Consider the following 23,927-nt stretch of genomic DNA (forward strand, 5'->3'; position numbering starts at 1 on the left):
GGAAGAACTAGAGGGACTTACAAGTAAAATATACGACTGAGTACTGGCGTTTTGGGGATGGAAAAAAATAAAGAGGAAGATTTGCAACTGATGTTAGCTCAGGGTGAATCTTTAAAAAAAAATTGTCTTTTCTTATTTCATACTTTTTTTTGCTAAGGAGGATTCACCCTAAGGTAATGTCTGTTGCCAATCTTCCTCTTTTTTAGCTTGAGTAAGATTAGCCCTGAGCTAACGTCTGTGCCAATCTTCCTCTGCTTTAGGTGTTGGACACTCCCAAAGCACGACTGGTGAGTGGAGTAGATCCGAGCCTAGGATCCAAACCCAAAAACCTGGGCTGCCAAAAGGGATTGCATGGAACTTCAACTACTTAGCGACAGGGCCAGGCCTTTGTTTCAGCTTTATAAAGCTGTATATCCACTGTTGTCTCACTTGCATTTCTTCTAAGAAACCTGCTATAATCCTTATCTTTCTTTCCCTAAGCGTAGTGTCTCTTTTCTCTTTGGCTGCTTTTAAGACTGTCTCTTTTTCACTGTCTCAAGCAATTTGACACTTATGGTTGTTGGTTATTATTATTATTTTTTTTAGTGTTTGATGTTCTTGAGACTTTCTGATCTTTTTGGATCTGTGACTAGAATTTTCACCAAATTTAGGATATTTTTGGCCATCATTTCTTCAAATATTTTTTTCTATTCTCCCCACCAATTCATCTCTATTTTGGGGGACTCCAATCACTTCCAAATTATCTTGCTTAACATTGTCCTATAACTCGGTGATTCTCTGATAGTTTTTTAAAGTCTTTTTTCTGGCTTTCATTTTGCAGTTTCTGTTACCATGTCCTCTAGTTCACTCATCTCATCTTCTGCAGTATCCTATCTGCTGTTATCTCATCCCTCGTGTTTTTAATCTGAGACCTTATAGTTTTCACCTCTAGAAATTCGATTTGGATCTTTTTATTTTCTTTCTGTCTACTCTTAACGTGTTCAAACATTCAGACTAAATGTGGACTAAAGATGAAGCATCAACTCTTACTTGAATATCTAGCCTTCTGGTCTGCCTGCAGTCCAGACTTGGCAGCCCCACAGTTGCAAGAGCCATTACTTAAAATAAATCTCTCTCGTTCTCTGTCTCTTTCTCTGCATATATATAAAATGTATGTGTATATGTGTATGAGAATATGTACATATATACCTTTTACATATACACATATATTTGAAATATATATCCTATTGGTTTTATATTTTCTGGAGAAGCATTAGTAATACATCTTATTAGCTATGACTCTTTCTTGTTAAAATGGTTTTATTTTAATGGTTTTAAACATAAATGATTCATTTATCAAAATCTACCTTCCAGTGAAATGCTATCATTTCACATATAGTATAAGAACATCAAAACGTGTTCTCTCTCACCAGAACTTGTGGTATCATTGTCATATATTTTATTTTACATTCACTATGTATTTCAGCATATTATTTTTGCATTAAACAATTGACTATCTTTTATAGACATTAACAGATAAAACACTTTCTATATTTATGCAAGTATTTACCATTTCAGATTCTTTTTATTTCTTTGTGTGAATTCACATTTCTATGTATCAGCATTTCCTTTGATCTGAAGGGCGTCCTATACTATTTCTTGTAGTGAGGACCTGCTGCAATCAATTCCTTAAGATTTTCATGACTGAAAATGTTTTATTTTGCCTTCATATTTGAACAATATTTTCACCGGGGAAAGAATTCAAGGTTGACGGGGTTTTTTTCTTTTAATATATTAAACACGTAGCTCCACTGACTTCTTGCTCTCACGGCTTTTAATGAGAAACTTGCTCTCACATGTTTCTTGTTCACCTGTATATAATGTGTCTTTTTCTCTCTGGCTGTTTTTAAGAGTGCGTCTTCATCATTGCTTTATACCAATTCCATACCAGCATGTGTTGGTGCTGTTTCTCATGTCTCCTTGCCCAAACATTATTGAGCTTCTGGGATATATTGGTTTATAGATTTCTTCAAATTTGGAAAATTTTTGGTTCTTATTTCCTCAAATGTTTTTTCTGTTCACCTCGAACTTCCATTCTCTCTCTCGGTTCTTCCAATTATACAGTATTTAGGCAGCATGAAGATTTCCTACACTCAACAATTTTTTCAGTCTTTTTCTTTCTATTTTGTTTTGAATACTTTATGTTACCATGAGATCAAGTTCACTAATCGAATCTTTTCTTTTCCTGCATCTCATCTGCTGTCAAACTCATCCAGTGTATTTTAAAATCTCAGATCATGTAGTTTTTATCTCCGCAAGTTCAATTTGCTCTTTTTAAATTGTCTTCCATATCTTCTCCTGACATATTCCACATTCACTGTACCCATAATAAAAAATGAAATATGGTTATAGCAAGTGTTTTTGTGTCCTGTGCTGACCCACGCCCTTCAGAGCCTGCCTGGAGGGCTGGGAGGAGAGGGCAGCCTGGGATCTCAGATCTGGGGACGTGGGCCAGACAGACTCATAGCTTTGTCTACAGTCCTCCTGGGGCTGGAGGAGAATGCTACACAGACGACGAGGGGTTTGTGTCTCACTTCCCCATCAGCCTGTGTCACTGTGAGCTTCATTACCGCTAAAATCAAACACCTGACAGTGATAGTCGGCCTCGTCCTCAGCCAGGGCTCCACTGATGGTCAAGGTGGCTGAGCCTTCTGAGCTGGAGCCAGAGAATCGTTCAGGGATCCCTGAGGGCCGCTCACTATTAGCATAGATTAGCAGCACAGGGGCCTGGCCTGGCTTCTGCTGATACCAGTTAGCATTATAGCTTTCTATGCTCTCTCCCTGGCAGGTGATGGTGGCCGTCTGTGCCAAGGCCACAGACACCCCAAGTGGCTGAGTCAGCTCAGAAGAGGCTAGAGAACCTGCAAGAGAGGAGAGGAGAGGGGAGTGTGAGGATGAAGTTCTCATTCCCAGAGGGTACACACTCTGCGGCCTCTCCTCTGCAGAGATGAAGGTCAGGGCCAGGCTGCTCCCTGGTTTCTTTGGGGGCTGAGCCCTAAAGGGCTGCACCTGTGCAGAGAGTGAGGAGGGGGAGCAGGAGAGGGGTCCAGGCCAGGATGGAGATGTCCCAGAGCTCTGCCCCTGAGCCCACAGCTGAGATGTGCCTCAGGGCCGCTTTTGCTTTTATTCTCTGAAGAAATGCAAATCTACTTCCTCCTTTTTGTGGCCTTGTTGGGTGTCTCCTTGCTGAGCAGAAAAGGGCTCAGCTTAAATGAGGCTGTGAAAGTGGGTCCTGTCCCCAAGGCCTGTCCCTGAGCACTCAGAGCCTCTCTGGTGTTGAGTGAGGAAGGGCTGCCCCCTGCCCCCAGCACATGCTCACACACCTCAGTCTGTGCCCTGGGCTTCCTCTCTGGTCTTGGGGAGAACCCCTCAGTCATGCTCTAGTGATGGGTCGTCCAAGGGGATGGGGTGGGCAGTGCTTGAAGCAGGAGCTTGTAGGGACATTGGTCATGCTGTTGTGTGAGAGCACAGAATTCATGATGAGACACAGAGAAATTGCTCATGAACTCTCAGGCAATTCTTTTTTATATTATAAAAAAAATAGGAGAAACTTTTGGTATCTAAGGCTAGGAAGAATACTTTGATGACAACAGCATCATGATTTGTAAATGGATGATCAATTCATTGAATCTCATCAAGATTAATATATTTTCTTTTGTAAAACTTTCTAAAGAGGAGGCAAAAAACAAGTAACAGAGAAAAATATTTGGAAACCACATACCCCATGACAGACTACAGCATAGAGTATATAAAACACCCTCAACACTAAACAGTAAAAATAAAACCCATTCAGAACATAGACAATGAACAAGAACAAAAATTTCATGGAAGAGGATACAGAGATGGTAAAGAGCACATGAGAGGATGTTCCTCATTAGTTATGTGGGAAATGAACATGAAGACCACAAGGACACATCCCTACATCCCTATCGGAAGGGCTGCAATAAAAATAGTGACAACTCTACATGCTGCAAGGATGTGGAGAAACTGGACAACTAACGCCTGCTGATGGGAATGTGGAATGATGCAGCAAGTCTGGAAAAGGGTATAACAGCTTCTTTTAAAAAGCCAAATTTTGTTTACCATGGAGCCAAGCAATTGTAATCTGGGGCATTTATTTCAGAAAATGAAAACATGTTCACAGAGAATGTACACACCAATGTTTGCACACTCTTTTGTGTAATGCCTCAAAGTAAGATCAATCCAGATGTCCTTCAATTGGTGGATTAGTAAAAAGACTTTGGTACACTGGGACTGTGGAATACTACTCAGCAATGAAAAGGAATGAAATCTTAATGCACACAATGATGTTGATGAATGTAAGTGGCTTATGAAGAGTGAGAAAGGCCAATCCCAAAAGCCTACATATTATACGACACTTTTTTATTTCTATGCGTCATTTCTGAAAAGATAAAATTTTGGAAATGGAGAATCTATTAGTGGATACCAGGGTTTAGGACAGTGGAGGTCACCTCTGAGGGAGGAGGTGGACGTTGTTATAAAATGGCAACACGGGGGCTCCCTGTGGAGATGGATCTGTTTGATATCTCGACTATGGTCTGGACATATGAACCTACTCATGGGATAAAATCACATCAAATCTATCAAATCTAAAATCAAATCAAATGTAAATACACACACACACACACACAGATGAGTACAAGTCATTGGGGGAATCTGAAATTGAAAATGTGCAAAGATTTGATCAACCTCTTCACCAAACAAAATACACAGATGGCATTAAGCACCTGAAAGATGCTCAGCATTACATGTCACTAAGGAAATGAAAACTGAAAACATATGGGATATCACTACAGATATATTAAAATAGTTTCAATACAACCTGACAATCTAGTGATAATGAGGATGTGGAACAACTGGAAGTCTCATAACTGCCTGGTTATAATGAAAACGCAAAATCAAGCACCCACATTGGAAACCAATTTGGCAGTTTCTGTGAAAGTTCAACATATATCTACCACATGACCCAGAAATTCCATTCCCAGGGATTTACTCAATTGATATGAAAACTTATGCCCACAAAAAACCCCATAACAATGTTATAAAGTTTTTATTTGATATTTCCAAAGAGTGGAACGTGGAAACATCCTAAATGTTACTTCACTAGGGAGTGGATAAACAAATTGCTTCATCTGTGCAAAGGAATTCTACTCAGCAATGAAAATAGAATGAACTATTAACATGCGACACATAGATGCATCTCAAATGTATTATGCTGAGTGAAAGAAGGCAGAATGAAAAGGCTACAATGTATCATTCAATGTATATGATGTTCTTGCAAAGACCCAACTACAGGAACAGGCAGCAGATCTGGAGTTATGGAGTGGGAGGTTGAGGAAGAGTGTGACTACCAAGAGGTCTGGGAATCTATGGGTAATGATTGAACTGTTACACATCATGGTTGTGGAAGTGATTACACCTCTATATGCATTTACCAAAACTCACACAACTGTTCACTAAAGGGCTGGATTTGGGGGCAAGTACATTATAACTTAATAAGAGAAGAAAAAGAAAAAATAGCTTGTGGTAGGTGAAGGTTCCCAGGAGTCAACTCTCACATAGAGACTAGCATGCAGGAAGTCTAGACAAACCAGAGACGGCACCCTGAGGACAGCAAGGAATGAAGGGAGCAGACGAGGGCAGAGATGGGCTTTGATCTCTGAAGCAGACACAGCCAGAACCGCAGTAGAACTCATGGGGTTTTGGTGCTGGGCATGCTCTTCAGATCCTACTGAAAGGGATGGGGGCCCGGCCTCTATCCCACCACACTCACAGGTCACTAGATGCAAACTGCCACCAGGAAAGGGAATGTCTCCTCTCTCCCAGCTCCCTTCAGCAGCGGCAAGTCCTGGAGCTGCAGCAGTTGACACCCCAGCCTCAGGGGAACGAGAACTCCATCATGAAAGCAAGGGGCCAGGATTCTGGTTGCCACCAGGACACCCAGTACAGTGATAGACTCAATGTCATTCATTTTGTTGTTGTGACCATTAAAGAATAAAGACACACATACACACGGAAAATGGACTAGAAATGACAGTGAGAAAAGATTGCATATAAAAGGAACAGCACAGAATAACGATGTACTGGAGGAACTAAATAGAACACGACTAACAAGAGAAATCCAGAGAGAGAGACAGAGACAGAGGCAGACGGAGAGAGAGAGTGAGAGATGCAGGACGAACCAGAGAGGAAGGGCCCCTCCCCCAGCACACTCTCACTCTGGACCACCTGCCTGGCCTCCCCTGTCGCATTCACAGCCACATCAGCTCCAATGTGCCTCCACGTGCAGGTCCTGTTACATGTTTCAGCTGGTCTCAGGATCACCTTGCATCTGTGAGGCCAAGTGTGAGGATGTGTAACAAGCCAGGAAGGGACACTCATCCTGCACACTGCTCTGTGTCACTTTCACACAACAAGAGCTGACAGTGGCCTCTGATTAGAACCTACCTCTGTCATAACCTTGCCCCTAAGAAATGGGCTCTAATGGCCATTGGTCCCTCTCTGACAAGGCTTTGTAGTGGCAGCTCCGTCACTGCTTGGTCACCATCTCAGCACAATAGGAGGTGATCTTTATTTGCCTCCCTTTTCCATTCACTGTCATCACTTCTAGTACTTTGTCCCTTTGTCTGTCCATCAGAGGCTACCACTGACCTTCCGCTAACTTGACAGCAGCACAAGGCCCAGGTCGGCATAGATGTGCTGTGGTCCACACTGGGGGCTTGGATTTGTTTTCCTACAGTCCTCCCGACTCCCTTTCCTAAAATGTAAGCAATGGAGGAAACTCCCCACTGGAGGGACCCATGGGATAACTTGTTGGGGACAAAGTCACTGCAAAACTTTAGTAGAGATCATCTTTTAGGGCAGTGTAGAGCATAGGAGATGCCCTGTGACCCCGATGACTCAGCCATCCACAGGCTGACACATGTCACTGCAGGACTGAGCCCTGAGGTTCATCTCTCTCAGCTCCTCCTGCACCCTGTCCACTCTCTCCCTGGGATACCAGCCGTCTCCTCCAAAGTGGCACCCTTGGGAGACATCCAGGCCAAAGGCAGCTCCTGGAATTTCCATCTCAGAGCTCAGACATGGTGGACCAGCCTGATGTTCTAGGGCCCAGCCTTGAAATCCCACCTGATCGTGCTCCTGTCAGTGCCCTGGGACCAGGGTTCCTTCGTCAATATGGCTGCTCCATGTTGACACAAAGATATGATATGTGTGAAAGATGCTTGTTTTTCAGATGCTAGAAGTGCTAGGAAGGAAACCCACACATCCAGTAAACCAGTCCCCTCCCAAATGCTTTTGAGGTGGATCATCCACAGGGCTGAGACTCAGGGAGTCAACATATTTTCTACCTCAGAGTCACCTGTCCCCCAAACCCTGCTGCTGTCCCTGTGGGCATGGTCCTGGTCTGCCCCTAGAAAAGTCCTGTGGGCAGGATGTGGAGGCACGCTTGGCACCACAAGCTGAGAATCTACCATAGTCCGAGAAGCCCAAGCCATGCTCCATGTTGGTCCTGCCACACACTCCTAACATGCACCCTGGTTCCCTATTGGACCTCAGCTCACAACCACCGTGGAGTTCAGGTCTCTGTATCTTCCCTCCTCCCATGAGGGCAAAGTGTTTCCTGCTGAACTGTCAAGCTTGACAGGAGGCCTGTTATACACCATGGTGCACCTGGAGTCAAGACATTAGCTGCAGATGACTTCCATGGTTACCCCTGAACCCCTAAGATCCAGGTCTCTTCCCGAAGCAGAGCCCAGTACTGGGAGCACAGGGACAAAAGATTCTTTTTGAAACAGTCTTCTCAGTCTAGCCACTTGCTCAGTCACTTTCCTGCTTGGGCTGGTCTGGTCTCTTCCAGCATTGTCCCCATAGGCCTGTGCTAAAGGAAACAAATGTCCAGTTGTCAAAGACTTAAATTTTGACCAGTATCGGCCTCTTCTTAGTGTTGTCATGGGGAGGAGGTACACAATGATGGGATTTGCAAAGAGAAGAGTCAAAGATCTCAGGGTGCTAGAGAGGGACAGGGAGCAGCTCACCCTGAGTCCCCATGAGGAAGGGACGACAGCGAGGAGGCAGGGTTTCGCCTCACATTGCCATTTTCTGTGTCACTCTTTCTTCCATTACCTGTCCATCAATTGTACAGATCTCACCAGAGTGATACTCAGCACCACCCCCAGACTGGATGTTGGAGATAGTTACGTAGCAGTAAGCCCCAGAGCTAGAGACCAAGAAGAGGTCGGGGATCCCATCTCCCTTGCTGTGCCTTCCATCACTGTTAACCTTCATCACATACCCAGGGGCCTTCCCTGGTCTCTGTCGATACAGTGAATGGAGTAAGTGCTGTGCTCACTGCTCAGGGTGCAGGTGAGCTTGGCTGAGGCTCCCAGGGAGGCAGGTGCAGATGGGGGTTGTGTCAGCACAGGCAGAGCACAGAGACCTGGAACAGAAAACACCAGAAGGATGCTGAATTATGTGAGATGTGACAGATGTCCCTGGGGACTGTGCTTGGAGGGAAGCGTTGGGGAGTGAGACCCCTGAGTGTCCTGGGATGCTCTGACCTGTGTAGAAAATGATGCACAGGAGGTAGAAGCCAACCAAGTCTATGGTAGGGGGTGCTTCCAGGAGCTCTACCCTGGGGCTGCCCAGCTGGACTGACCTCTCTCAGCTCCACACTTATTCTCTCTTCTTGCAGCTCAAGAGGGAGGAGCACTTAATACATATCTATTCTCCATTCCCTCTGTCTGAGCTCTTGACTGAACCCTGAGCCTAAGCTAGTAATTTCCTGAGGTCAGAAGAAGTGCCAGGTGTGGGTTTCAGAGTGGGGAGTTAATTCTACACAATGCAAGTGTCTACAAAGGAAGCATCAGTCACACCCTTTGCACTGGAACACAGTTCAGAGTACTTGGACAAATTAGGGTTCCCAAACCATGATCCACAGCTCCCCCTCGTGCCCCCAGTATGATGTCATCTTACATGTACAGCCAAATCAATAGAATGACTGCTTCTGAGCCCTCAATAGATGCCAGACCATTGGTGAGTGTTTACATGCATCTCGTAGAGCCAGACATCAAGATAACCCACCAGCAACCCTCTGCTTAATGTCAGCCTCTCTTCCAGTCTGATGAGGAAGGAGCCATCATTGTGAGGTTAAATGATTACCCCAAAGTCCCTCAGACAGTGATGAGTGAGTCAAGTAAAGAGACTGACCTCGGAGCCTGACCTGTCAACCCCCTCCCTGCCTGCCCCTCACTATGCCCACATCCTACTCTTCCCTCATCTCAGCCCTCCTGTGCCCTCCACTTACCACTGTCTCATCTGTATTCAGGTGCTCCCTCCTCCTCGAGTCTGTTCTGAAGAGCTCTCACATCTTCATGGTATTGGAATCTGTGTCTCCCTGTAAACACAAATCTCTATGCACAGAAGTAGGGGTGCTCTCTCTGTTCGCTCCATGACAGACAACACAGGAGCATGTGTCAGCAGGACATTGGGGATATCAGATGCCTGGTTGGGTTCCTCAAGTCAGGCTCATCTCCTGACAACTTAGGATCAGGATTCCTTTTCTAACATGGTGAAGGCCATCAAGTTTGGACAACTATCAGAGTAGGAATAGAAAACTTTTGATTTTTAAAAACTTGATTCACAAGATGCATATTTTACTTAATATCTTGAACAAATGTATTTGTTTCCAACTCTAGTGCTGCTGAGGGTGTGTTGATGTTAATTCACTGACAAAATGCTGGGGATGTCGTTCACAGAAATAATGTATCAAGTGCTGCGCTGATACATGAGCACAGACAGGAGACCCCATCTGCTCACTCCTCAGAGTTTGGTCTGAAGAGATCATTGAAGATGAGATGAGGGCCACGTTCCTCAGACATGTGCACTACTGTTCCCGCTGAGTGTGTTACACAGAGCTCCTCTCCACCCTCCCACCTTGATGCCTCCACTCCTCACACTTCACACCTCAGAGTCTCCCCCATGGGGCCCTGCTGGCCACTCCTGCAGGCTGGTTCTGACCCCTTTGCTTCTGGGTCTCATTACAACATAGGAGGGAACTTGTTAGTACCATCCTGGGAGAATTGATCATTTCTAAATTGATCAGTGCTTTTAGGTTATGAAAATGTATCTCTTTGTGGAGAGTACCAGGTCATCGAAATTCAATAAATTCTTTCTTATGATCAGTCTTCCTATATGCAAAATATAACTTTATGACTTGTCCTGAAGTTTGTGGAAATGATGTTCAAACTGAAAGGGATATTTGAAGCAACACTTATAAAAAATTCACACAGGCTATCGTCCTTCATTACGCTGACTAATGAAAATGAGTGCTGATGGCGCTGATTCATCTTTAATATTTTAATTTCATTTAATATCTTGTCTTTGAGAACAGAAGTAGTGTGGACACGTGTTATGAAAATCCCGTCATTTCTGGGTGCCCTCAATATTCCTGTTTTGGGTGAAAAGTGGAGCAGCCATTCCTCCCGTGTGGCTTTAGCCTATGAGACCCTCCATCGCCCCCTGGTGGCTGTCATTACACACTGCAGGGACAGTTACCCCAAGGAAACCTCATCCGTCTGTCCATAGGATCTGCACAAGCCAAGCGTAGCTGTGCACATGAAATGTGGGTGATCCAAGGAGAGATGTGCTGTATTTCTGAAATATCCACCACGTTTCAAAGACTTAATACAAAAATAATGTAAAATATGTCAATATTTGTATGTTTAATTCATATTGAAATGATAATATTTTCAATTGAGTTAAACAAAATATGTTATGAAAAACAACTCCACCTGTTTCTCCTCATTTTTTAAATGTGGCTACTGAAAGATCTTTAATGACATCTGTGTTTCAAATTTTATTTCTGTTGGACAGGGCTGCATGGTAAAGTAACAATTTCAGTCATTTCCTTTTGAAATAGAAGAGAGAACTTTCTGCACCTTAAGGAGAGGCTGAGTCTCAGCTTTGAAAGCACAATGAGAGACCACAGGATGGGGGTGAAGACCAGGGACTCTGGGGTCAGAAGACCTGGGTTTGCTGCTGGGTTGGCCACTTCCTAGTTATGACCTCAGGCTGGTTGCTCATTCCTCCATGCCTCAGCTTCCGTATCTGTAAAACGGGGTGATGATGAGAATGCTGGTTCATAGAGGGTTTGTGATTACACAGTTTAATAAATATGAAGTACTTTGGACGATGCTTGATACACATTAAGCTCATAAGAATGTTTCCTCCTCCTCCTTCTATTAATATCCTTAATCCTTATTCTTATGCATAATGTAAAGAAAAGACACTGGGATAGTGGAAAGAAGAAGGTTATGGAATCAGAAAGTCTTGGGATTGGGATATGTGACATTGGCAACACTTCCTGGATGCACCAAAATATACACAAATGAACACACACACCTGCACAGAGACTCCAGACTCATAAATGCAATGCCCTTTGCACCGGTGGGCACATTCTCTCAGCCCCCAATCCTGATCACTAGATCTTTGGGTGCAGAGACTGGTCCTGGTTCTCCAAAAGAGGCATCAGGGGATGTCCCAGCAGAACTACAGCAGAACTGCTTCATGCTTGTCCATATCTGTGATGTGGGTCATCTCATCCTCATGTCTCGCTAGAGTCAGCCCTGCATGTGACACCTCATTCTGGGAGGGGGTTAGAAACTGTAACCTGAACTGCACATGTTGACATCAGTGCCTGTCCTCTGATTGGTCCTCAACACACAGGCTTGGGTGGCGTCACCTTAAAAAGCAATGCACCAGTTATTTTACCCTTAAAATGAGTTTATTTGGCAATAGCCAAAAGAATTCCAATTCACGTTGAGCATACCATGGCAAAACATAGGCAAATCTGGGGAAAAAAAGGACTAGAGGTGCTTTTATAGAGAAAAAGCGGAACAGGGAGGGGCTGCTCTAAAGGAAAGTCCATTTGGGGAAAGTAACAGTTCAGGGCAACAGTGGCTTCTGATTGGCTGGTTTATTGCTGGGTGGGGAGAGAACTCTTCCTTCAGCAGTACAGTGGTTGTACTTCCTGTTGGAGATGCAGACACCTCTCTTCCTGTTTGGAGTAGTTGATGGTGTAAGATAGGGCATGAGAGTTCCCACTACAGGCCTTCCTGCCTCCTTTTTAGTTAAGGTCTCTTTCATTAATTTCCTCAGGGTGCAGGTGAGGATTGACGGGCCTCAGGGCTGGGCTGATGTCACTGAGGGGAAGGGATCTTGGACAGAGAGAGCAGGGTCGCCTCACACTGATCCCCGAGGTCAGTCCAGAGAGCTCATGAGGAGTTTACTGGGATTTTATAGATGCCCTGTCCACAGCAGAGCTGACAGCTTGATCTTAGACTTTTAACCCCAGGACTGTGAGACAGTAAACCTCTATTGTCAGCCCCCAGTGTCTGGTGCTCCGTGACAGTCGCCCTAGCAAACTAACCTAGTGCTCCCCAGAGCTCTGCTCTCAGGACCTCAGCAGCAGGGCTGGGCTCCTTCCAGCTGCTTTGTCTCTATGATCACATCTCCCTGGGGGGGGGCCTCCTGCCATGTGCTTCCCTCTCCTAAAGTGTCCATTCTCCTCCAAGTAGCCTGTCTCAAGTTCCCAGGCAGCACAGTCTTTGCTGTGACCTAAGACCCCTCTGTCTCCATGCCTGCTCCTTCTGGGATCTTGGTGGGGAGTGATTCACAAGTTTCCGGAGTCTTGCCTAGTCCCATAAGAACATCCTGTGGTTTCCCATGCGAATTACAACCACCGTGACTATAAACATTCATTGTCACTACCTTATTGAGCCCTGTGCATAATCTCTCCCTCCCATAACTGAATCTAAGCAAGACAAAAGGTATTTTTAAATGAAAATTTCTATTTTTCAAATCCAGAACTTTGATTTGGATATATTCATTGTCTTCACATCTTCATTTAACATGTTCAACCATTTGGATCTAATTTGGCTAAAAGATGTCACATCAATTCTTACTTGAATATCCAGCCTTCCCATTTGTCCTGAAGATTTCAGACACAACAGTCCAACAATTCCTCTGCCAATTCCTTACAATCTCTCTCTCTCTTTAGATAGATAGACATAGATATGTGTGTACATATCTATATCTGTATCTCAGTATATTTAATATACATATCTGTCCATATACAGTCTATATACCTGTATCTATTTCTCTATGCATCTCTATATCTCTATATTCTATCTCCCTGTCTCTATTACTACCTTTATCTATCTCCTATGAGTTCTGTTTCTCTGGATAACCCTAACTTCATCTTAGTAACTATAAATCTTTGTTGTTAGACAGGTTTTATTAGAATGGCTCTTTAGGGTCACAGCACTAATCTAATTTATCAAGGTCTACCTTCCAGTGACATTATATCACTTCACAGATAGTATCAGATAGTTTCACACGGCTTTCACTCTCTCAGCTTGTGTGCCATCATTGTTAGATATTTCATTTGGACACTCATTAAAACCACGACATGTAGCTAATATCTTTTGCTTTGCACAGGTATCTTTTACAGCTATGAATGTAAGACAGATGTTTCTATATTTATCCATGTAGTTACCATCAGATACTTTCTATTTCTTTGTGGAGATTCACATTTCTAGTTGGTATAATATTCCTTATGTCTGAGGAGTGTCTGTTACTAATTCTTGAGGAGGATCTGTGGATTATCAATCATGTGAGTTCTTATATGTCTGAAAAAGTTTTATTTTGCCTTCATTTTTGAAAGCTATTTTGACTGGATAAAGAATTCAAGATTGAAAGTGTTTTGACTTATAAAGATATATTTTTAAAAGTCTTTTTTTAAAAAGATATTGCTCCACTGTCTTCTTACTCACATCACTGTTAATGAGGAATCTGCTTTTACCATGATGTTTGTTCCCTTGACGATAACATGTATTTTCTCTGGGCTGCTTTTGATAGTGTCTCCTTATCATGGGTTTTCAGCGATTTGATGATGATGTTTGTTGATGCTGTTTTCTCATGTTTCCTGGGCTTGTGCTTTTTTGAGCTTCTTGGATATGTCAGTTATTGTTTTCACCAGATTTGGAACATTTTGGCCATCATTACACTAAGAATTTTTTCTGTTCACTCCTGCTTGTGTTCTCTGCTCTGAGACTCCGTTACATGCATATCAGGCTGCACAATGTTGTCCTACATCACTAAGGCTTGGTCCATTTCTGTCAGTCTTTTTTTTCCTCTCTGTTTTATTTTGAATAGTTTCTACTTTTATGTCATCAAGTTCACCAATCTCTTCTTTTGCAGTATGTAATCTGTTTCCAATCTCATCCAGTGTGTTTCTACATCTCAGACATTGCAGATTTCATCTCCAGAAGTTAACGTGGGCTTGTTTAAACATCATCCATGTCTGCACTTAGTCTTCAACCTTCCTATAGCTCTTTAAACAAATGAGATATTATAACAATGCTAATTTTGTATTTTCTCCCACTACAACATCTGCAGAGCCTGCCTGGAGGGCTGGGAAGAGAGGGTAGCCTGGGGATCTCAGATCTGGGGACCTGCTCATGGCTGTGTCTACAGTCCTCCTAGGGATAGAGGGAAGCATGACACAGATGGGGAAAGGGTTTGTGTCTCACTTCTCCATCTGACTGTATCACTGTGAGCATTAATATTGTCCCACACCTGACAGTAATAGTCAGCCTCGTCCTCGGCCTGATCTCTGGTGCTGGTCAGGTGGCCGTGTTCCCCAAGTTGGAACCAGATATCAGTCAGGGATCCCTGAGGGCTGGTTGCTGCTACCATAGATGACCTGCACAGGGGCCTGGTCTGCCTTCTGCTGGTACCACTGAGCATATTTACTTCCAAGGTTATTCCCCCCACCGGTGATTCTGGCAGATTGCCCCAAGGCCACCGACAATGAGAGCTAGTGTGTCAGCTCATAGGAGACCACAGAGCCTACAAGAAATAAAAGGAGAGGTGGACTGGATGATAAAAGAACCATTTTCAGGAGATCTCCCACTTGCCTGGCCTGGATGAGCTCCAGGGATTCTAGGAACCCCTGGGGTGCCCCCTCCCATCACTCTCTGCCCCAGTGGCCCGTGGGCCTAACTGGTGGATGGAGTCCTTGAACCAATGAAAAAATGGCCCCTCTCGTTTGTCTGGGTGGGTGCAACCCCTCAGGGCTCACACAGAGCCAGTGAGCACAATGAGGGGATTTCAGCCCCACCAGCCCCTCATCCTGCAGCAGGTTCATGAACGTTCTGCCCCCATGGGCAGTGCCCTGCTGAGCTAAGTGTCAGGGCCAGTCTTATCCCAGAGCCCTTGCACTGGCTGCTGGGGGTGGGTATTAGCCTGGGTAAGCACCTGCACAGTGAGCAAGGAGGCCAAGGAGGAGAGGGGTCCAGGCCATGGTGGAGGTGCCCAGATTCTGCTCCCTGAGATCTGAGGCTGAGCAGGCTTCCTCCAAGGCTCTCTTATCCCATTGCTGTAGAGCAAATCAGCCAGGGATCGGGACATGCTGCTTGAGTAGCTTTATGCTTTCAAAGAAGGTCTCAACCCCAAGGAACAGAGAGGGGAGGGGCGGTCCCTTCAGGCCCCACCTTCAGCCCAGGGGATTCTCCTTCACCTGTTGGTCCCAATGTCTGGGGTGACATATCCATCCCAGGCTGTGTCCTGGCCTCTCTCCGTGGACTGGTCACAGCAGAGCTCAGAGGTAAAGTCTGTCTACATTTCCCAGAAACCTGAAACCCTGTCCACTGAGCAGTCCTGAACCCTGTCATGAAAGTGGTCAGAGTCACAGTGGTGATGCTGGGTTATCCTGGGCCCCAGGTCCTTTTTCTGGTCCATTCTTGCTTAGGAGGAAGGTGGTTAATATTATCCAGGACTCCAGAGTGTCTCATCCATAAGTGTTTTGTGGTGAAGTTCACATGTGGATCTAGTTCTAGCTCCATCTTCAGAATCTTCACACAGGAGGTCTCTTCTCACCCTCCAGGTCCCCAGTGCAGGAACCCTGCTCATCCCTACTCTACAGGTGACACTGCAGGCTTAGCCAGGTGCAGGGACCACCCAGATACAGCTCCTGAACACAGAGCCTGAAGAATATTCTTTATTGGACAAGTGCACAAACAGTAATCAAAGTGCTGTAAGTTTCTGCTTTTTGTGTGAGCTCCTGCAGGTCATAGCGCTTGTGCCTCAGTATCCCCAGTGTTACTCAGGGCCAGGAACAGAGCATGCTGGAAAGCATTTCTGTATAGCATGAGAGCTGGCTCTAACTCTAAGACCACCTGAAGAGAGTCGTTATTATATTAAGTGCCTTTTGTTTTGGAAAATGTATTAAGTAATAAAAAGTCTTAATTTAGTTAATTCACTCAGAAAAGTTTATGCAACAACTGTTGTGTGCCAGGCACTCATCCCAAGTGGAGGAACAGCCTTGTTTGCAGGACAGTAGACTCTCAGATCGGAGGAAGGGAGGAGGGAACCTATGATCACAGGGTGGAGGAGCATGTGTGGACAGTGATGATGTTATATCAGGACTGGGGTGTAGGGGGGAACTGACGCACCTGAACTTTGGCCAGAGAAATAGGTAATTTCTACCAGATTGAGATCAGAAGGCCACAGAGTCAGAAAATTACTCTTTTTTATATGCCCCCTGCCTGCCATAGACTAGGCAGGAGGGGCTCAGATCACCCATAGAAACATGAAGATGCCCATTTGGAGGAGGAGAGGCAGGACCCACCTGAGGCATCCTACACATCCCTACAAGGTCATGGGTGATCATCTGGTCCTGGGCTTGGTGCCAGGACGTGGAACCCAGGGAATGGCTATTATTGGTGCAGACGGTAGGTGCGGAGCTGATGTGGGGCAGTTGTAGCTACTGTATCAAAAGCAGGGACAAGAGAACAGCCACCCAAGCAATATTTATTCAGATCCACTTTGGTCTGGCACATTCCATCCTGGGAATTCAGCATGAACAAGACACAGTCCCTGCTCTCAGGAGTTTTTGTCTTGCAGGTGGGGCAGTGCAGTGACCACACTTGGTTTGCAGACACAGAGGGTAATCCCCACAACTTTCAACCTATGCAACGTCCCCTCCATTTGTTTAAAAGCTGGAAACTGCTACAAGGTCCCTGGCAGCCTGGACTGATCATGTGGCCCAGCAATAACTCAACGGATAGAAGGGTCAATTGGTTGGAGTTCTTTTGAAGGAGGTTTGCTTTTGTGAAGGACAAAGCAGACTGGATTTATGCCGCACCTTTCCTCTCAAATATGGGTGTGATAGCTGGAGCTGCAGCAATCATCCTGAGGTCTTAAGTCAACAGGAATGAAAGCAAAGTCTCCATAGTAGGGATGATGGAATAGAAAGTAAGGAAGATCCGGGACCTCGTGGAATTGGCGAGTATCTGAAGAAAAACTTCTGACTCCAAACTTATTTTGCAGGAGAAAAATAGGCTCTTGTCTGTTTATGCCTGTTTGTCACCTGTGTTTTCTTGCATTAAAAATATTCCTGACCAATTAGGGAAATGAAGAGTATGAATCAATAATAATTAATTAATTAATGATAAGACATTATTAATCAATCATAAATGATACAGAAAGAACCATACAGTGGTAAGTGATGTGTAGACAATTAATACAGTCAGTGCCCTGCTCTGAAGAGTCTGATTTGTTTGAGGATCTGAAAGAACAATGACAAAGCTAAGGTGTCTATGATTCAGAACGAGTTCATTTATATTGTGACAGTTTCTTGTTAGAACTTTCGGGGCAGTGTCAATGAGTTGTCAGGTGTGATGAGGAGGGATTTCCAGGTATGAAATCAGGTTCTTTGGCAGTGGTTTAGCACATATAGCAGATCCCCAGGATGATGACGTTGAGCAGGATCAGGTCTGACACAGGTGGGTTCAGACCAGCCCCCGGGCCCCTCCCTAGTTTACCTGGGGGCTGAGGCCACTCAGGGGAGTGGTCAGTAATCCTTCCCCTCTAACCCTGTTCCCACCACTCAGCTGCAACAGGAACTTTTGGTGCGCCTGTGGTCTGCTGGGACAGCTGTCTAGGGTCCCCCAAAGATGACCCTTCCCCTCACTCCCCTACGGAGAGGGAGGGGCATGCGCTTGACAGAGAAGAGAAAGGACTGAGATAGGGTGAGTGATATTACCAAAGTCACCTGGGGAGGAGTAAAGATGAGTAGGACCTGGAAGTTCCCATACTAGAAATACAGTAGTCTCCCCCTTATCTGTGGTTTGCTTTCTGCACTTTCAGGTACACATGGTCAACCATGGTCAGAAAATATTAAATGGAAAATTCCAGAAATAAACAATTCCTAAGTTTTAAATTGTGTGCCATTCTGAGTAACTTGAGGAAACCTCGTGCTGTCCTGCTCTGTCCCACTGGGTTGTGAGTCATCCTTTAAGTGAAAAGATAAAAGTTTTGGACTTAATAAGGAAAGAAAATAATTGTATGCTAAGATTACTAAGATCTTTGGTAACTTTTATTACACTATATTGTTACAATTGCTCTATTTTATTGTTATTTATTGTTAATCTCTAACGGTGCCTAATTCATAAATTAAACTTTATCATAAGCATGTACATATAGGAGAAAACAATATATATAGGGTTGTATACTGTCTGCATTTCAGTCATTCCCTTGGGGTCTTGGAACGTAAGCCCCCTGGATAAGGGGAGACTACTGTAATAGCCTCCTCTGAGTGTTCTGGAACCAGAAAAGGTTGGAGGAGGGGAAATAGGAAAAAATTTTAGCCATAGCTTTGAGGCTGTGATGAAGGCTTCTCCCTGTCAGTTCTTCTAGTTGCCTGTGGGGGCGCTGCTGCACATGGCCCCCGGGCCAGTCAGGCTCCTGTGACTGTGGCCGGCTCCCTGCTCCCTTTGGGGCTGGTCAGAAACCCCAAGGACAACATACGCCAGATTAGAGCAACTAGAGTGGCTTTCTGATCATCTTTACCCTGGAAGAATCCTGGAATTATTGCTTCGGTCCTATGCATCTGGTGCATAAAGTATCATCTGTTGAAAGCTCACATTCTAACAAGGTAAGTAAATTGTAGATCTAATTATCTAATTACAATTGTCGATGTTATTTGAACAATGAATGGTTTTTGTTCCCTCTGTAGTCCCCATCCCCATAAATTAGACATTAGCTGTCATGCGAGTCAGGAGGAAGCTTCTGGTTTTTTTCTTTTTAAAAAATGTCCACACTTGACATTTGTACATTACTCATGTGAACTAAAGTTTCTAAAACCAAAAGCCATAGCTCTATGAAGAGATGCAGCCTGTGGTAGAGCTTTCCTCAGGGCTTTGAAAATATGCTTTCTCACGGAGTGACATGATCAGGCTCAGAGTAGCCTGGGCAGTCACATGGGACCGTGCACATGCAGCGGATTTTTGATCTCTTTTACAGACATTTGCATAAAAGTGTTATTTTTGAAACTACAGAAAAGAGAGTATTTTCCTCTCTCATAAGAAAGTTGTTTTCAGCTGCACAAGTGTTAAATTCTGCACCAGACCTAAGGTAACTGCACATTCCCTTTTTCTGAAAAACTCAGCTTATTAAGATATAATTCAACTGTCATACAATGTACCCATTAAAAGTATACAATTCAACGTTTTTGGCCTATTCACAGATATGTGCTACTACCACCACAATTTTACGTTTTATCATTTCAAAAAGAACCCCAGTACCCTTAAGCTGTCACCCTCATTCTCCTGCTCATTCTATCCACCCAGCCCTAAACAGCCGCTACAGGTTTCTCTATGTCCATAGATGTCTCTATTTTCTGGCTGGATTATTTCACCTTACATAATGTTTCAAGGCTCATCCATGTTGTAGCATGTATAGTATTTCATTCCATTTTATGGCTGAGCAATATTCTATTGTATGAGTATACCACATTCTGTTTATCCATTTAGCCACATTTGGGCATTTAGATTGTTTCTCCCTTTAGCTACTAGGAATAATGTTTCTTTGTACATTCATGTACAAGATCTATAAGGACATATGCTTTCATTTTTCCTGGGTATGTCTTAGAAGTAGAATTGTTGAGTCATATGGTAACATTATGACTAACGATTTGAGCAATTCCAGACTATTTTCCATAATGGCTGCACCATTTTACATTTTGACATGTGTGAGAATTTCAATTTTTACACATCCTCACCAACACCTGTTAAGTGACTTTCTGATTCTAGCCATCCTAGTGGGATGAAGTGATATATAGTTTTGGTTTTGATTTGCATTTCCTTGATGACCAACAGCAATGGGCACTTTACATGAGCCTATTGGCCATTTGTATATCTTCTTGGAGAAAAGTCAATTTAGATCCTTGGTTTATTGTTATTAAGCTGTAAGATTTCTCTATATTCTAGTTACAAGTCCCTTGTCAAACATATGATTTGAAAGTATTTTCTCCCATTCTGTGGGGTGACTTTTCACTTCCTTGGTGGTGTCCTTTGAGACTTAAAAGGACAGAGGTGAAGAAAAATCCTCCTAGTGGCATCTATTTGAGCAGTGTACTCCTCGCTCCTTATCCCTGGTCATAGAGATGACTAGGATATGTCTCTATACTAATTCATTGGCTGTGACTGATAGTTTAGTTGGATGGTTAGGGACTTGGAAGGAACAAGATCATAAAAGTGGTGACAAAGACGTCTGAGCAAGAGATGCAAAAAATAGACATCCCTAAATGGATAAAGATTATAAAGACATTTGTTTCCTTTGTAATTCCTCACCACAGAGTGTCTTCAGAAGGAAATGATCTCGATGATCTGGTGGGTCTGATTACCAGTTCTGGGAATACCAACCAAATAACTAATTTCACAACAAATAGAGAGTGACGATGGGCCCATGCTTGTGGAATTCAGTGGTCTTACAATCTTCCTCTTCATTCTGAAGCAGCTGGCTTGATAGAATGATGGAATGGTCTTTGAGGACTCAGTGACAGTACTGGGTAGCTGGCAACACCTTACAGGGCTGAGGCAATGTCCTCCTAGACATCGCATATGCTCTAAGTCAGCATCTAAAACACACTACTATGGGGCCAGCCCCATGGCCCAGTGGTTAAGTTCACACACTCCACTTCGGTGGCCCAGGGTTTCGCCAGTTTGGATCCTGGGCATGGACATGGCACCGCTCATCAGGCCATGCTGAGGCAGTGTCCCACAGGCCACAACTGGAAGGACCCACAACTGAAAAAAATACACAACTATGTACCTGGGGGCTTTGGGAAGAAAAAGGAAAAATAAAATTTTGAAAAACAAAACAAAACAAAAACAAACACTCTGCTGCTTCTCCCATGGTCAGGATTCATGGGTCTAGGAATCACAGTGTGGAAATGGGAGGGGCACCACTCGCTATTATTGCTAGTGAATCACCAGCAAAGTTTGTGCTTCTTGTCCCTGAGAATTTATGCTGCACTGGATTGCATTGAACTGGCAGTTGATATTGCTCCATGACCTATTTTGGTTCCTTCTGACAGTGAATCATCATCAGACAAAGAAAGGGGTGTTAGCTGGGGTAGTTGATGTTGATGATCAAGGGGAAGTGGGTTGCCATACACAACTGAGATACGCAGGAATGTGTATGGAGTGCAGAAGATTCTATACTGCTCTCTTCATCTGTGATTACAGTCAGAAAATGACCACAGTCCAGTCCAGCAGGACTGATAATGGACCAACGCTTGAAGAATGAAGGTTTGGGTGTTCCCAGCTGACAAGGGATCAGGACTAGCTAAGGTATTTTCCAAGGGCCATGAGAATATGGAATGGACAGTAAAGAAGGTAATTACAGACATAGGCTCTGATCACAGGGTGAGTCAAGGAAGTGAGGACTATAGAAGTAACAACTATTCCTTCCTTATTTTGATATAAATGTGTTTGCATACACAGGAATCATAAATTTATGTTTTCTTCCCCTCTGTCATCTCAGTATCATCTAACACAAGACGTGTTAACAGTAGTGTTATTTTTATATCTTAGCACTGAAATTACATGATGTTGCAGGGGGAATATGAACACTCCAAGAGGAAAATAAACATCACTAGAAGACAAAAAAGGGCTGTGCATGTACTTGTGGGGAAAGGGTGAGTGTTTTTGTGGTTGTTCTCTGGGTAGTTTCATCATATTAGGTGGAAGCATGGACGCTGTTGTTATCCTTATTTGGAGATTGTGTGGTTGTAGAGATGTGAGTGGGTTTCGTGTTGATAAGGGTGGACTGTGGTGGCTTATTAGGTGTCTATTTTGGTATACTGAACTGTATTTCACAAAACTATTTTCTAGCCATATTTCTGATTCAGGTGCATGTAGAGAGAGATTCTTGTGTAAGATCTGGAGGGTAGATATGAAACAACATCCATGTTTTACTCACACTTGTAGTTGTGCATCTGCTGGCTCTCTTTGTAAGAGGCAGCAACAGCCCAATGTCCTTGGATTCACCTTCAGGATGGATCTGACTCTCCAACTGTATTTCAGAACCTAGAGCACCTTGTGTGTCAGGCTCTTTTTAAGTATATAAAAATGCAATCAGGGGAGAAGATCCAAGATGGTGCCATGAGTAGTCCTCTTTGTCTCTCCCCCTTCGAGTCTACAATTATTTGGACACTCATCGCTTAACAAAGGATATCCAGATAGCATCTCAGGACATCTGAGAGACCCACGCGACTATACGTCAGAAGGCAGATGGACTTCCCTCCAGGAGGAGGTGGAGATAGGTGAAAACTCTCCAACCCTGACCGAACAGCCTAGTGCCTGCAAGCGGCTTTCTTCCAATGGATGCCCCCAGAAGATCAACACACACCTAGGGCAGGAGCGAGTGCACACCAGAGGAGCGACGGTGGAAACAGTTGACCAGAGCCCTACCTAAACCCCCCGCAATTACTCCTAAACACAGAGGGAAACTCCAGAGTTACAGACCTGAGCCCGTGGGGAGAGTCTCACCCCGCCATTGGTGGGGAGATCCCGCCTGGTGCCCACGGCACCCGGAGGGTCCCAGAGAGAATCCCAGAGGGTGCAGCGAACCCCAGCTGCCGTTGCCCGCCCAGTGGGGCAAGGGATTGCCGGAGATGTCGGAGAGGACTGGGGCTGGGTGGAGCTCCAGAGGCTGGCTCTGCAGCCCGGAGGGGAAGCTCCAGAGTTCTGCCCGGGCAACAGATAAAACTCTCTGTCTGCCATTAGCGGAGGGGCAATACCCAGCATTCACAACTCCGGGAAAGTCCCGGAGAGAATCCCAGAGGGCGAGGTGACCACCAGCTGCCGTTGCCCGCCCCGTGGGGCTAGGGATCGCAGGAGATCTCGGAGAGGACTGGGGCTGGGGGGAGCTCCAGAGGCTGGCTCTGTGGCCCGGAGGGGAAGCTCCAGAGTTCTGCCCGGGCAGCAGACAAAACTCTCTGTCTGCTATTAGCGGAGGGGCCACACCCAGCATCCACAACACCGGGAGGGTCCCGGAGAGGAGAATATCAGGCAGTGCAGCAGCTGACCAGCTACCACTGAAATAAGGATCTCTGGCTATCCCCCAGACAGGGCAAAGGGCTCCCCGAGTTCCTGGGGAACAGGACTGGGGCTGGGTGGAGCTCCAGCGACCCAGCTCCATAGCCTAGGGGGAAACCCTACAGGCTCACAGCAGCCTCAGGGAAAGCCTCTGCACAGCACTAGTAGAGAGCACCCATCCAGGAGCCACAAGGCTGGAAGACCCCGGGACAAAAGTAGCATAGCTAGGTGAGCTAACCACAGACTGTAGAAGATGCCAATAGCTCTGCTGCGACCCATAGTGGACAAGTGAGATTTTGTGGGTGCCGACAGTGACGGAGCGGCAAATATAAGTGATCCTACCCCTGGCCACTGGAAAAGCCCATAACACCATTGCAGACCCCAAGGAGGGAGCACGTCTAGGTGGGCTGCAACAGTAGGCAC

The 23,927-nt window shown here is 44.9% G+C and overlaps 1 protein-coding gene and 1 gene segment (V, D, J or C); both read right to left on the minus strand.

Annotated features, from left to right (window-relative positions):
- The window catches only part of LOC103544575 (immunoglobulin lambda-1 light chain-like), a 502,401-nt gene that overhangs the window by 165,392 nt on the left and 313,082 nt on the right, over positions 1 to 23,927 (minus strand). Inside the window, exon 2 of one of the 5 annotated variants that reach the window (XM_070628421.1) lies at positions 2,626 to 2,900. The exons of the other annotated variants lie outside the window; for them this stretch is intronic. Within the exon in view, the coding sequence (XP_070484522.1) occupies positions 2,626 to 2,900 (275 nt within the window). The remainder of the gene's footprint in view (positions 1 to 2,625; positions 2,901 to 23,927) is intronic. 5 annotated transcript variants of the gene reach the window in all.
- The window catches only part of LOC103543338 (immunoglobulin lambda constant 7-like), a 230,736-nt gene that overhangs the window by 148,288 nt on the left and 58,521 nt on the right, over positions 1 to 23,927 (minus strand).

Source organism: Equus przewalskii, chromosome 7, assembly GCF_037783145.1.
Source record: "Equus przewalskii isolate Varuska chromosome 7, EquPr2, whole genome shotgun sequence".
Classification (NCBI taxonomy): Eukaryota; Metazoa; Chordata; class Mammalia; order Perissodactyla; family Equidae; genus Equus; species Equus przewalskii.